At 37.6% G+C, this 14,361-nt stretch overlaps 1 protein-coding gene across 6 annotated transcripts in view; it reads left to right on the plus strand.

The window, feature by feature from the left end:
- The window catches only part of SLCO1A2 (solute carrier organic anion transporter family member 1A2), a 51,178-nt gene that overhangs the window by 32,358 nt on the left and 4,459 nt on the right, over nt 1-14,361 (plus strand). For 4 of the 6 annotated variants that reach the window (XM_072042494.1, XM_072042493.1, XM_013102949.5 and 1 more), the window contains exons 2-10: nt 450-556; nt 1,707-1,848; nt 3,686-3,818; nt 5,637-5,743; nt 8,259-8,405; nt 8,691-8,789; nt 9,260-9,493; nt 11,565-11,729; nt 13,429-13,624. In XM_072042494.1, the coding sequence (XP_071898595.1) occupies nt 497-556; nt 1,707-1,848; nt 3,686-3,818; nt 5,637-5,743; nt 8,259-8,405; nt 8,691-8,789; nt 9,260-9,493; nt 11,565-11,729; nt 13,429-13,624 (1,283 nt within the window). In that variant the 5' untranslated portion in view covers nt 450-496. Of the gene's footprint in view, nt 1-449; nt 557-1,706; nt 1,849-3,685; nt 3,819-5,636; nt 5,744-8,258; nt 8,406-8,690; nt 8,790-9,259; nt 9,494-11,564; nt 11,730-13,428; nt 13,625-14,361 lie in introns of those variants that run through there. The other 2 variants (XM_021274828.4, XM_021274829.4) reach the window with 2 other exon arrangements.

Raw genomic sequence — 14,361 nt, forward strand, 5'->3', positions numbered from 1 at the left:
GACAAAGAAGGATTTTTTTTTGCATATGTTGGGAGGGAAAGCTGAATGGAGTCTGGTTTGTTTTGTTCAGAACGTAAACTGGTCTGGTGGTTTTGATTTTATTTTTTTCTACTTCTAATTTTAATGCCAAGAAACTAGGCTTCAAAGTGATTTCTATTAAAATTTATGGTTACATTGATGCCAGTGGAAGAAGGGGTGGCTCAACAGATGAGAAAAAACTAGCTGTTACATTCTTTACATTTTTATGTCAAATTTTCTCAAAATGTAAAGAAAAAAAATGTACATGGGCTTGTAGGTTTTGCTGGAATCCAGTTTTGTTAGAGTCCATTTTGTAATTATTTAAGGAAGATGCTCAAATATCAAGTATCTTCGAAGGATTTGGATTTTTTTTTTACAAACATGAGACAATTTTTTTCTCTTTTTCTTTTGTCTTTTTCAACACTGTAAAGGGATCATTAGACAGATTCAGATATTGGGATCACTTCAACAAGCCAACATGAGAGAAGATGAGAAACCACATGCAGAGGACAAATTCTGTGGTATTTCCAGGCTTAAGGTACAGAAATATTTTAGCAATTTTTTATGAATGCAATTGCAATTGTTTACACTTACAGCCATTCAGTAGGAGTCAAAATATAGACTAAAAGAATGAACAGTCTGCTTCTTTCTTTATCTGTAATGATTTAACAATTGAGGTCAAGAAAATTTGTAACCAAACAAATATTGCTTTTTATGTCCCTGACCTTTATGTTGTCTGATGTGTCGGAGGTATGCTTGAATGCTGCTTTGACTCTCCACCTCTGAACTTCTGTAATGCCTCTAGGCTTTACTTTCTGTAATCCCCCTATTCCTTTATAAACCTGTGAAATGAGCCAGTTGTGACATGGAAGTAAAAATTGGCTGTTAATATATCCCACACTATTTTAGAAGTCAAGAAGCTCTATTAAAAGCTATAAAATAGCTTGTTTTAATAGGAAGACAAAGCTCAAATACATTACTGATGCTTTTTAGAATTTGCAGTAGATGCATTTAAAATACTATTGAATTTATTTCATAAATAATGCTTATGAATAACCCTTAAATTAAAAGTACTTGAATACTACTGCAGATACTCTTTTTTTCCCCACTGTCAATTACTACTAGGTAATTGTAAAAAAGAGAACGCATTATTTACTATTTATGTTTGAAATGGTCTCATGACCTCTACTGAGAAAGGATAGCAGCTACTCAATCAAGTAATTCTATCAAAGGAAACGGTCTTAATCCTGCAAGAATTCTGTCATTCAGATGAGCAGAGTGTGAAGATCCTTGCACCCAGCACACTGGGCTTTTTCCTTCTGACTGCAGATGTTGTGCAGTCCTGCAGATGGCAACCTTGCAGCAGGCACAGGGTGGAAAAGGTTGTGCTGTACCTGTCTTGACCGGGGAAGTGGGATTTAAGGTTTCTGAAGACAATGTTGGTGGCTGGGAGCAGGTGAAGAACAAAATCTTTCCTCATTTTTTTTTAGTTTAGTGAAGCCATAAGTCTGTGCACAAAGATAGTTGATGGTATTTGGACATTTATATTTAAATTCTATTCACATGTCTGAGTATCAAGACTATTAAATTGTTTAACCCAGAATCACACTTTCGGTGGGTAAACAATGTTGTAAATTCCTAAATATATAATTTTGAATTCTTCACGTATTCTTCTCTTTCCTTCCTAGGTATTTCTGCTGGCACTATCACTTGCATTTGTTGGTAAAACAATGTCTGGTGCTTACATGAACAGCATGTACACACAGATAGAGAAACAATTTAATATTCCAGCTTCTTTAGTGGGGATCATTAATGGAAGCTTTGAAATTGGTAATCAATCATTTTATTACTTGTTATTCCTTGAAATTATAAAATGTTGGCTGAGCTCTATTATTATTAATTAGTGACTCTACTGTCTGTATTAATCTGCCAGTTGTTGTTTGTGACAGCAAAATGACCAACTTTGTTCTACTGTCTCTGCTCGTACTTATATATTTAGTGTCTTGGAAACTAACAGCTTAATTGAGGATGGTTGGGATTAAAGGCTGGTTCAGCTAATTTTTGCACCTTCACAATAATAACAGAACAACTAACAAAACAGAAATGTATTATAAGGTTTTTAATCAACTAAAAAAAATAGAATGATTTTATAAACTCGGTTGGAATATAAGGTCATATTAGCACTTTTACAGTTATTTTAATCAGCGGCCTCAAAGTTGGTTGGAGTGGATTGTCTCCTTACTCAAACTCAGGAGTATTTTAAGTTTTCATACCTGTACAACTGTAAAGAAAGTTTCCAGTTCTATTGTTAGTGCCCCTCCTGTCAGTAAGCTTCACAGCCAAAAGACAGGTAATGTCTTGCTGTTGCCACAAAAGCCAAACAAAAGACTTCATAATGTCAGATCCATGTAAGTAGAGATCCTCAGAGGATGTGTGTAGGAAAGCTAAGGCTCTTTTCATCCTCTTCCCTGGTCTTCTATATCTGTATGTATAAGTAGAAGAAACTACTCATGACACCACGCTGCTGCCTGCAAAACAGTCTGATGAGACAGCTATAAGGTATGAAAAAATCATAGAATCAAAAAAGACTGTATACCCAGAATATATTATTGCTTTTGATAAGAAGGAGACCTTAAGAAACATTAAATGGCCAAGATTAATGATATGGTATGTAAAGAGGTAACATTTTAAATAAAGTATCCTTTCATACTCACTTTTCTATAGAAAATTTTGGCATTCTTTTCTCCAAAGATGTAAAAGTAACTGTAAATAATGATATTAATATTTTAAATGCTTAAAAATCTATGCATGTGCCAGAGAGAGGTTAATTATGGGAACTGTATGAGTGTATGTGTTTGTGTCATTTAAGTTACTGGTTCAATGAAGTCTCTAGCAATTATACGCACACACACACACACAAAAAAAATATTCTATCTTCTTTCAGAGCATTATGCTCACCAGTCATAGACAAGGTTTTGTTCTTTTGATTAAAAAAATCACAAAATGAGTAGTTGTACGATTAGTAAATTGTTACTGTTGTGGGACCTGATTCCTAACATGAGGCTTGAGTCTTCTCTTAGCTGCATAGCAGTAATGAAGAGTATAGCAAATCAACTGATTCTGAAGTGAAAGTGGAGGAGATTTTTAGCTCATTTGTATTTTTAAATAGGACTAGGTACGAAATCTATTAATTTTATTCCTCTTTAACTATTACTGAAATTAATATTAATTTAATAAATTTAATAAATTCAACTCTTTTCTTGGTATTCATCCCATGTTTATCAATATTTTCCACACATTGCGAAATAGAGTATCCTAGGAGAATAACTTCCCAAAGCAACTACTATTCTGTAGCTCTGGGTCTTGTCTTTATGTAAAGTAGTGAGAAATTTCTTCTCTACATAGGTGCAGTCAAAAATTTCCTCTTCCACCACAATTGCTTTTTCATACTGCCTTCTATTCTTATGTATTTCCCATGTGGTGTAACTCTTCCAGAAGAAAACCACAATTAGAGAGGAATTACTGCATTGCTTAGCCAGTTACAGTTTTTACAAGAGAAGAGAAGTAGCAGATGCTGAGCTAACAAAATACAAAAAAAAATTGCATTGGATTTTAAAATGTAAAATGTTGCCTTGGTTTGTAAATATGATTCAGGTTCTTTTTGCAGGTAACTTGCTGCTGATAGCCTTTGTGAGTTACTTTGGAGGAAGGCTTCACAGACCCAAAATAATTGCTTTGGGCTGCACAGTGCTGTCATTTGGATGTCTTCTGATATCACTTCCTCATTTCCTAATTGGAAGGTGAGTGTTTTGGTGTATTGGGTCTATGTGGCAAGGTTCTGGTAGTAGAGAGGCTGCACAACAGCAACTAGGAGAGAAGATTGAGAAAATGTAGAGAACCAGCCCTGGAGCCCCCAAGGTCAGTGCAGCAGGAGGGCAGGAGGTGCTCCAGGCATGGAGCAGAAGTTCCCTGTGGCCTGTGGAGAGGCCCGTGGTGGAGCAAGCAGTCCCCCTGCAGCCCACGGGTCCCACATGGAGCAGATCTCCACACTGCAGCCCGTGGAGAACCCCCGCAGGAACAGGCCCTGGGCCAGAGCTGCAGACCGTGGAGAGGAACCCACGCAGGAGCAGGGGATCTGGGGGAGCTGCCACCCATGGGGGACCTGTGCTGGAGCACAGGGGGATTGCTCCAGGGGGATGGGTGGTACAGAGCCATGTGGGAGCAGTCCTTGAAGAGTTGCTGCCTGTGGGCAGCCCCTGCAGGCTTAGTTCAGGAAGGATGGCATCCCATGGGAGGAACCCCATGGGGAGCAGGGGCAGAGACGGACCGTGAAGGAGTGGCGGAGACAAAGTGTCAGGGACTGCAGCCTTCACTCCATGTTCACCTGTGCTAGTCAGGGGAGGAAGTGAAAAAGGATGGATGGGGAGGAAGGTGTTTTACTTTGCTTTTAGTTCTCACTGCTTTAGTCTGCTAGTGATAGGCAATAAATTATATTAATCTTCCTATGCTGTTTTGCTTAAGATGTAATTGGTGATTTATCTACCAGTCCTAATCTCAACCCATGAGTTATTTTATCATCATATTTTCTCTCCCTGTGCTTTTGAGGAGGCGGAGTGAGAGAGTAGCATGGTGGAGCTTAGCTACCTATTAGCTACTACATTTGGTTAGCTCACAGCAGCTTCTGTGATCCTTATATGCCTTAATTCCATTGCCTCCCACTGGAATAGGATTGCTTAATAAAAAAAAAATATTGCTGAACATGAGTATGGTAAGACAGATGTACAGCAGCTTGTTTTGTTTGCTTATGAGATGACTTCAAAACTCAGTAATCATTCCCAAGGACAATCACTCCTGTGCAGGGCACCTTGCCTTGTCTTGCCTTGCTGTGCCTTGCCTTTCTTCTTGTGCTACCTCTTGCATAGACTTTCTTAAGAAAGTCTAAGAAAGTTTCTTAAGAAAGTCTATGCAAGTTATGCTACTACGTCTTATCCGCTGTAGGGGCAATACAAGATGATTTTTAAGATGAATTTTTCAGTCTCTTTGGTCTGGAGCTTGGATGACAGATCATATCTGATTGCTGTATTGGCAAAGCCTTTACAAACCATAATGATTCTTTAACCACTTTTTCACTATTTTTGCTTGGTTTAACAAAATAATAATTCAGGCTTGTCTGTATTCTAATCAGTGAGGATTATTTATTTATTTATTTATTTTGATGAAAAAATCCTCTAATATTGCTATGTCCAATGTAGTATGACTCTGGCTCTGACAGTCTTGGTGGTACCCTCTGCTTAGGGTCTAAATTGGATTAGAATGTAAGAAGAATATGAGAGAAGATGATATGAGGGGCTTCACTGGGGTATTTCATCATTTCCTGAAGCATCACAATTATGGTAGATACCACATTCCTATCCCAACACTGTGTCAGTCCCTTGCTACAATTCTTTTGTTCCTACTTTGGTTTGTTACAAATACTGAGCTAACTTTCGAAGTGAATATCCTTCTTGCTACAGCTGCACACATTCTTTGAGGTAGCTTCATTACTGAAGAACGGATTTATAAGGTTGTTCTGATATATTTGCTCTTAATCTGTACATTTTTTACTTTGATTCAAACAGGTATCATATTGAAAGCAGCATTTCACCACTGGAGAATTCTTCAGTCATGCCTCTGTGCTTTGTTAATCAAAGCTCATTCTCTTTACCTACAGAGGAACCATCAACAGGTATGATTCTTCCCATGTCTACTATTACTTTTTCCTCAGTTTTTATAGTGTTTAAGTAAATAGAATTTTTTATTAGCATTTTTTTTCCAGGGTTATACTTTTGATTGGTACATTTACAGGCATAAAAACTAGAGATCAGAAAATTCACATATCCTGGGTTGCATCAAGCACAGCATTACCGGCCAGTCAAGGGAATGATTGTTCAACTCTATTCTGTGCCGGTGCATCATCACCTCAAGTACTGTGTGCAGTTTTAGGCACCACAGTAAAAAAAGGATGTAAAACTATTAAAAGACCTCCAGAGGAGGGTTACAAAGATGGTGAAGGGACTAGGGGGAAAGGTGTGAGGAGCAGCTAACGCCACTTGGTTTGTTCAGCCTAGCAAAGAGGAGACTGAGGGGAGACCTCATCATAACTTACAGCTTCCTCATGAGGAGGAGGGGGAAGGTGCTGATCTCTTCTCTCTGGTGATAAGAGATAGGACCTGAGGGAATGGCATGAAGCTGCATCAGGGAGGTTCAGCCTGGATGTTAGGAAAAGGTTCTTCACTGAGAATATGGTCAGGGACTGGGATAGGCTCCCCAGGGCAGTGGTCACGGCACCAAGCCTGCCAGAGTTCAGGAAGTGTTTGGACAACACTCTTAGACATAGGGTCTGATTTTTGTGTGGTCCTTTGTGGACCCAGGAGTTGGACTTGATGATCCTTGTGGGTCCTTCCAACTCAGGATATGCTATGATTCTATGATTCTTTCTCTCTTTCCATATGTATATATTTTGATGCACCACATGAGAAATAAAAGAATTAGAAACAGAGACAAAGCAAAAGCAAAAAAAAAAAAAGTAACTCCCATGGCTCTTTAAAGAAAAGAGAATATATCATAAACTATACTGAAACTTATCTGGGATACTGAAACATGCCTGTGCACTAGCAGTAGTATATGAAATAATATAATATATTATAAAAGTAACTACTCTGAAGTCAGAAGAGTCAGAGACAACAATTAAATAATCATGTGCAAAATCCTTACATTGGGGATGGGATTAATCTTCCTCAAAAGGAAGCCTTTAGTCTGAACTGTCTTTCTAGACTCCCTTGATAATTCATCAAAGGAGAGTACAGAGTCCTTGCAGACAGTGTCCCTTGCTGTAAGGACATTCATGCTCTCTATTATAAATTGGGTCAGATTACCTCCTGAATGAACCTACTGACTGTTGGAGGCTTAAGTGGTTGGTAGATAGCAAAAGTTAGGTGAAACGAATCTCACAGTTCACTGTTATATTTTGTGTTCCATTAACGTGTGCTGAAGCAGAATCACACTGCTGTAATATTGTATGTACCCAGTGACATCAAAGCATAGTGATACTGTACTGTTGCTTTCTGTCTCCACTTGGATGTGGCCCAATAGCGTTCCAAGACTGCATGTTACTTTAGGCATAAATTCTTCCGTCTTCGCAAGGAAAAGTTAAGAAAAGGGTATGCCTAATAGCACTTGGTATTAATTTTTCATTTGAAGATTTCAAATGAAAATATGAAAATATAAAATATATAAAATATAAAGTTTTCTTCATTTTATAAATACACAAAAAGTATAGATAAGTAAAGCATTTTTTCTAAATTATACAATCATTTACTGCTTATGTAGCACCTAGAACTCATAGGTTCTCATGTCTATGGCTATGCTTGGTTGACTTAATAGTTTCCCTGTTACTCTGTGGACAAGCAAAACTGTGATGTTCATATATACAAGCCCTTCTCCTTTACAATGCAAAAACTGCTTTGAATTTGACCACACTTGCATGTGGATTGCTTCACTCATGTTTGCTGACAGCAATCTGATATCAGTACAGATTTGGTCTCTAATCAGAGATGCTTTCATTTAGAAAGTCATCAGTTACTGTTAATAAAATCTGTTTTTCTTTATTAGCAAATTGGCACTGACAAGTATCAGTGTGACAACGTGGAACATGGAGGACAGTGGAATCTTAAGAAAACTGTATGGGATGAATAAACCCAAGTTCAGGGAGAGAAAGAAAACAACCAAGATCTCTTAGCTCCTGATGAGGGACAAAAACGACTGTGGTGCAACACACTACTAAGTTATGAAGGAGGACAAACATGAAGAATGAGAGCTAGATCCCTAGACAGATTCAGCAGGCTGGTCAGATACATTGTTGTGGATCTTCATTTTGATTGTTTGGCTGTTTTATCTCCCCTGACAACAGCAGTTTTGATGAGGGAAATGAGCACAGGAAAGGACATAGCTTATGCAGTGATTAGGCTTTCAGGCGGTAGGAGAAGGTGTAGAATGGAGAGGAAAGGGATTTAAATTCTGCTCCAGCAAGTGCAACAGCTTCTTTCAGTTATGGAGCCTTTGCAACAATTTATTTCCATATTTTGCAGAACAGATATACCCATAAAAGTTTAAGCTGTTAGTCAATTCTTTGTCTTCATCTCTAGAACATCATTAGTAGTTAGAATTAAAACATTAATTCTAGCTTCTTACTCGATTTGCAGAGTGTGTAAAGGAGTCTGGGTCCTTGCTGTGGATATTTGTGATGGTTGGAAACATAGTACGAGGGATGGGTGAAACTCCCATCATGCCTTTAGGCATTTCGTATTTGGAAGATTTTGCCAAAACAGAGAATTCACCTTTCTACCAGGGTAAGTCTATCCTATCATGCTAACCAAACTAACATGAAAATTAAAAACTAACATGGAAATTAACAAAGGTGAACAAGAGAGAAGAAAGGAGCTACTGCGTAATTGAAATAATGATAGTGTAGAACTTGTAATTTAAATATTTGTTGAGGTGAATTTGTTGAAATGAGGCCATTTTTAGCCATAAATGCCTGTTCAGTAAAGCTATCCTGATCTTCTATAACAATTTCAAGAAAATAATTATGTCTGGGTTCTGATTTTGTGTATTTTCTCCTTTTCATATTCTAGGTTGTCTACATACAGCAACAATAATTGGCCCCTTTGTTGGTTTCTTGTTGGCATCATTCTGTGCAAAACTGTTTGTTGATGTGGGATCAGTAGATCCAGGTACAGGATATATAATTTTTTTAATGTAAATTGTTAGGCATAATTGTGTATTAACCAGCACTAAAATGTGTTTCTTTGCTACTAAGAATATTCATTTTTGTTTGCTTTTTTTTTTTTTTCTTTTAGAATGGAAAATCTGTATATAATATTTAACCCAATAAAAGGCCTGAGTTCACACATGCATAAATGAATCTGCATATAAATTATTTGATGAATGATTCTATCATCTGGCTTAACATAGGAAAGGATTAGACTTAATTTAATGCAGAACACTAAAATTTGCCAGAAAAAATAGCAGTATTAGAAAAGAAGCCTGGAGAATATTTGTTCTCTTTTATCAGATTCATTTTAAGAATCTTTAAAATCCTTTTAATAAATCACATGTCAGAGATGACTAGGAAAACACACAATGACAGCAAAAAATGTTTCTGAACTAATATGAGATCCCATTTGTTTGTTTGTTATTTTAGGGGATGTAGCTATAACAGCTACTGATACCCGCTGGGTTGGAGCATGGTGGCTGGGAATTTTGATTTGTGCAGCACTGAATCTTCTTGCAGGAGTACCTTTTTGGTTTTTGCCCAAGTCACTTGTGAAGGAAGGAGAAATCAATGAACCTGAGGAGACGTGTAAAAAGAGGATAGTACTATTGCAAGAAAATGAAAAAAAGGAAGCCAAAGAAACCATGTATGAAATTGCTAAAGGCAAGTTATATCATATTTTGTTTCCTTCTTAGTTTTGTCCTTAAGGTGCATTTTTTTTGTAATACAAGTGGGTCCAAGGCATGAAATGCAACTCTAGTTTTCTACTCTCTGTAGTACAAAGAATTTGGGCAAGGATTTAGAATGGCTTTTCACACAGGCAGAAAGCTAATTTTATAGATTCAGGATCTGAATTCATCCCTTTCTCCCCCCTGCATTTCAGGTGTATGTAGATCTGAAACTTTTCTTCCTTACAGAAGATTAATGCACTGAAATCTGGTTAAGAATACTTTACTTCAGTGACCTTTGGACGGGTTGCTTATACCTCACATTCACTGTGCAGAAAAGCAGAAAAACAGCACATCTTGTGCACTTCTTGAGTCCAACTTAAAGACCCAAAGGGGATAGTCAGATGCTTAAGTAACTCATAAACTTTTAATGACCATTGAACAAGGATCTGTTTGTCTTACATTTATTCATGTTGCTATTTGCAACATTCATATCTATGTGTTTGGTTGGTTTTTTTTTTTGGATCTATATACCTGGGAAGCTATATCTGGAGGAAGCTATTTTTTTATCTTTGTGTGTGTGTGTGTGTATGCTCTAGTTGAAACATAAATTATATGTATTATGTAAAAAGTGTCAAAGGTTACTTTCTTCAGAGTACTCTCATGATTCTGTATGCCCAGTCCAGGGCCCCTTGACAAGATCTTCATTTTCAGAAAGTAAGTGCTGAGTACTATCTACCTCTCCATGGTGTTTAAAGCTGTCATGAAAATTCATCATACACAAAGTGAGTGCTTAGATGTTGGCTAATACTGCAGCTTCATTTGATAAGCACAGCTTATTTCTCTGCTGCCATGTAGCCTCAAATGAATCCACGAATAAAATACTGCTTTGGTGAGGAAAGGTTCCTAGCTCAGACTGTGGATCCCTAGTACTCATGAGTCCTTTCAGAGCCTCTTTTAACCATCATTTCCTTACCTGCATTGAAATGAACGTCCGCTCTCCCTGAATATCCTGAATTAAGAAGTCTTGTCATTTCAAGCTGAAAAAAGGCATTTATAGATCAAAATTAATCTCTTATTCAGAAAGCTCTGATTGTGCATTGCATGGCATATATAAATAAGACAGCCTATTCATAGAGTCTCATATATTTGACCCATTATTTGAAAGTCTTGCATACAGATCCTCTTCTATTGATATGCTTCCCTGTCTCTGAAAAATACATATTAGCACTAAATGGTGCCTGCTTTCAATGAAGTATGGTCATTGTTTTACAGAAGTTTATGTTTTTCTACAGTTTCTTGACAGTAGCTCATCACATTAATGAATAGAGAATGATAGACAAAGAGAAATTGTAATTGTTGTTGGCTCTTTTTCTAATGGTTCAGATCCTAACTAAATAGGCATTACTCAGAGATAAGACCTGTGTAAATTAGCTTCTCAGAATTTTACTTGACAGAAGACTGGAAGGTGCAGACTTGAGTGTATAGTGAGAATAACTGCAATCAATTCCCTCTTTGGGCATTTCCTTCCCATTCCTAACAGTAGTAATAACCAAAATCAGGGATCCCATCTCTGTGGCATGTAGTCACAGGTGTCTGGTGTGTTTGCACATCTTCCCCTTTGTACTCTCTATGCCTGGCAGGCACAGGAAAGGGATTTTGATCAATACTTTGTGGCATAGGGTGAGGTAGAAAGGAGTAGGAATGGTGGGAAGTAGCTGCTGCTGCAAATCTTTAAGTGCAAAGTTCAGTCACTGAACAGCTAAAATGTTTCCTGAAACTTTTACTATCAAATTATTACTGTGATTTTTATAAGCAGCAGCCTCATGGGTGTGAAGGTGTGTGTGTGTGTGAGTTGAGTGAGGTTATCTCTGTGTAGAAGGAACATGTTGGGGTAGCTTGGACTAAGGAAGTAATCTTTGACTTGTGGTGTCTGGCAAAGCACAAGAATTAGCCTGATCCAGTTGAGGACCACACTTGTTCCCTTTTCCCCTTCAGGGATGCTGAGCTATGGATGATTCATTTAATAAAGCATTACACTAACTCATTACATTATTTCATTCCAGATTTCATCCCATTCCTCAAGGCTTTGTTTCGCAACCCTGTTTATATGTTATTTATATGTATAACTGTGCTACAGTTCAGCGCCTTCAATGGCATGATATCCTTCATGCCTAAATATTTGGAACAGCAATTTGGAAAATCTGCATCAGATGCCATCTTTTTAATCGGTACATTTTCTTCATTCTGTTCTACCTGTATTTATATTTTTATATGTTCATGTGTACATGCGCACATATACATGTTAAGGTAAAATGCTTCTACAGATTCTACGCTGCAAAACAATTATAAATAATCCTGCATTTTCTGTTAAGGACTTTCTAATTTTCTGTGCAGAATTGAATAATCCCCTTCCCATCTTTGAACTGGCCCAGAAAGTTCAGCTGATGTCAAACTTGCACCGCTCATCTCAAAGAGATTATGTTAATTTACACCAAGAGTGTGTGTGTGATCAATATTTATAATATCTTTATTTTAAAATGTGAAGTAGAGAGTAGATTTTATGTGCATGTAAATAACACTGCTAGCACTCTTAAGACACAGATGGGTTGAATGGATGAAAAGATAAAATTGCCAGCAATCTTCAAAACTTTCTATTATCTCCACTCTTCTGATATTGATCTTGTGCTTTCTGAAACCATAAAATCCTCTTTCATATGCAGAACTTCATGGAAAGAAAGCACTGACCAAATATCTGTCTTTTGATGTCTCTTTATCAGCTTGTCTTTTTTGATGAGTGAGAAGAAGGTGTTGCACATGTACAAATGTACATTTGCAAATATTAATGACAAGTAGTTGGAGTACAAAGCAAATATCCCAGAACTGTAGAAGCCTTCCTATAGCTCCACTTTTTCAGTTCTTAAATTCTCAGTTTTCTCTTGTTTAACTGCAGTGGCTTAATTAGATTAGTATTTATCTAATCATTATAGAATAATCATCTTAAAATACATCTAGCCATACCCCTGTTACTTAACTCAGTGGTAGTCTTTCACAGTAGCCACAAAATTTATTTAAACCCTGCCACACAGAATGTCCCAGACCTTATGAATATTACTATTATCCTGTTACCAGTATTTTGAAGCTGTGCATCCAAAGGCATGCCACTATCATACATCCTTGCTTTGTTGCACTGACATTGCACAGTTTGTTGTTGTTGTTTTTTGTTGCCATTCCTGTTGTTGTTGTGTGTTTGTTTGCTTGCTTGTGTTTTTGGTTTGGTTTGGCTTGTTTTTTTTTTTTTCCCCAGACAGGCTGCTTTCTGTATTGAAATATACGGTACTTTTGGAGGATCCTGTCACATTCAATAGTCTTCCCCTTCTCTCACACTGTCCATGTCCACCAACAGTAAAGGATAGTGACAGAACCAACATTCTGTAAAAGTAGCTCCTGAATGTCTTTCAGTCACCCTTTGATTTATAAAGTATCAAACTGCAAAGAAGAGTGAAAGTACATTCAGTAATCTCATACCAAAACTTGATGTCTGTTCTTTCTTTCCATGATGCCTAGCATGGCTCTAGGTTTGCATGTCTTCCTCTTGTGTTTGTCTCTTAGCTAGGCAGTCTACTGAAATCCTGGTTTGTGCGTGTGTGTGTGTAATGTGTGTGCTGGAACTAGATTGCAACTGTAGACTGTAATTTTCCATTGAATCATTTCAGTCCAACCCTCCAGTTCTCCAAGCAGTTCACAGCTGCTGTTGACCTCAGAAGATGTCCTGGATGTTCAAGTGAACTAGTAGAGCACCATTGCTGATCGTTTTATTATTCAGTCATGGGCACTGCATGAATCTTTGCCAAACACAGTCTTCATTTATGAGTAGCATTGATGGTCATCTTCTTTATTTTAACATGGACATTTAACTTGTTTAAATAGGTGTTTACAACTTACCAGTTATATGTGTTGGGTATTTCTTTGGAGGCTTATTCATGAAGAAATTCAAGATAAATATCTATCAGGCTGCGCACATAGCATTTTGGGTATCTTTTCTGGAATACCTTCTCTACTTCGCTGCCTATTGGACTGTCTGTGACACTTCACCAGTTGCTGGCCTAACAGTTTCTTATGAAGGGTATGTTCTTTGAGGTGCAACCTGGAATAATTTTTCTTGTCAAGAATCAGCCAGGAACTCCACAGTTTTTCAAAATAAAAATGGGTACATTTTAGTTTCATTATCTAAGTTATCGAGACTTTTTAATTGCATGAAACAGTAGGTCTACTTTCTGTTGTTCCTGTTTTAAACAGTACAGTGTATTGAAAAAGATACCCACACCAAGACTCATACAATTCCACATCCATGTTAATTATTTCACTAATATAATTATACACTCAATTATACAGCAGGAAAAAATAAGAAGTTGATCAAATTAGGCATATATGAATGAGGGAACTGGGGTTGTTTAGTCTGGAGAAGAGGAGGCTCAGGGGAGATCTTATTTCTCTCTGCAACTACTTGAAAGGAAGGTGTGGAGAGCTGGGAGTTACCTGTGAGCCTCTTCTCACACGTAACTAGTGATAGGACTAGAAGGAATGGCCTCAAGTTGCACCAGTGGAGGTTTAGGTTGGAAAATAGGAGATATTTCTTCTCAGAAAGAGCAGTCAGGCATTGGAATGGGTTGCCTGTTGAGGTGGTGGCGTCACCGTCCCTGGGGGTGTTCAAGAAAGGGTTGGACCTGGTGCTTAGGGTGCTTAGGTTTAGTGGGTGACATTGGTGGTACAGTGATGGTTGGATCAAATAACCTGGAAGGTCTTTTCCAGCCTTAATGATTCTATGATGCTATGATTCCATGAATGCTATTTCTGACTACA

The sequence above is a fragment of the Anas platyrhynchos genome, chromosome 1, assembly GCF_047663525.1.
Source record: "Anas platyrhynchos isolate ZD024472 breed Pekin duck chromosome 1, IASCAAS_PekinDuck_T2T, whole genome shotgun sequence".
NCBI classification, from domain to species: domain Eukaryota; kingdom Metazoa; phylum Chordata; class Aves; order Anseriformes; family Anatidae; genus Anas; species Anas platyrhynchos.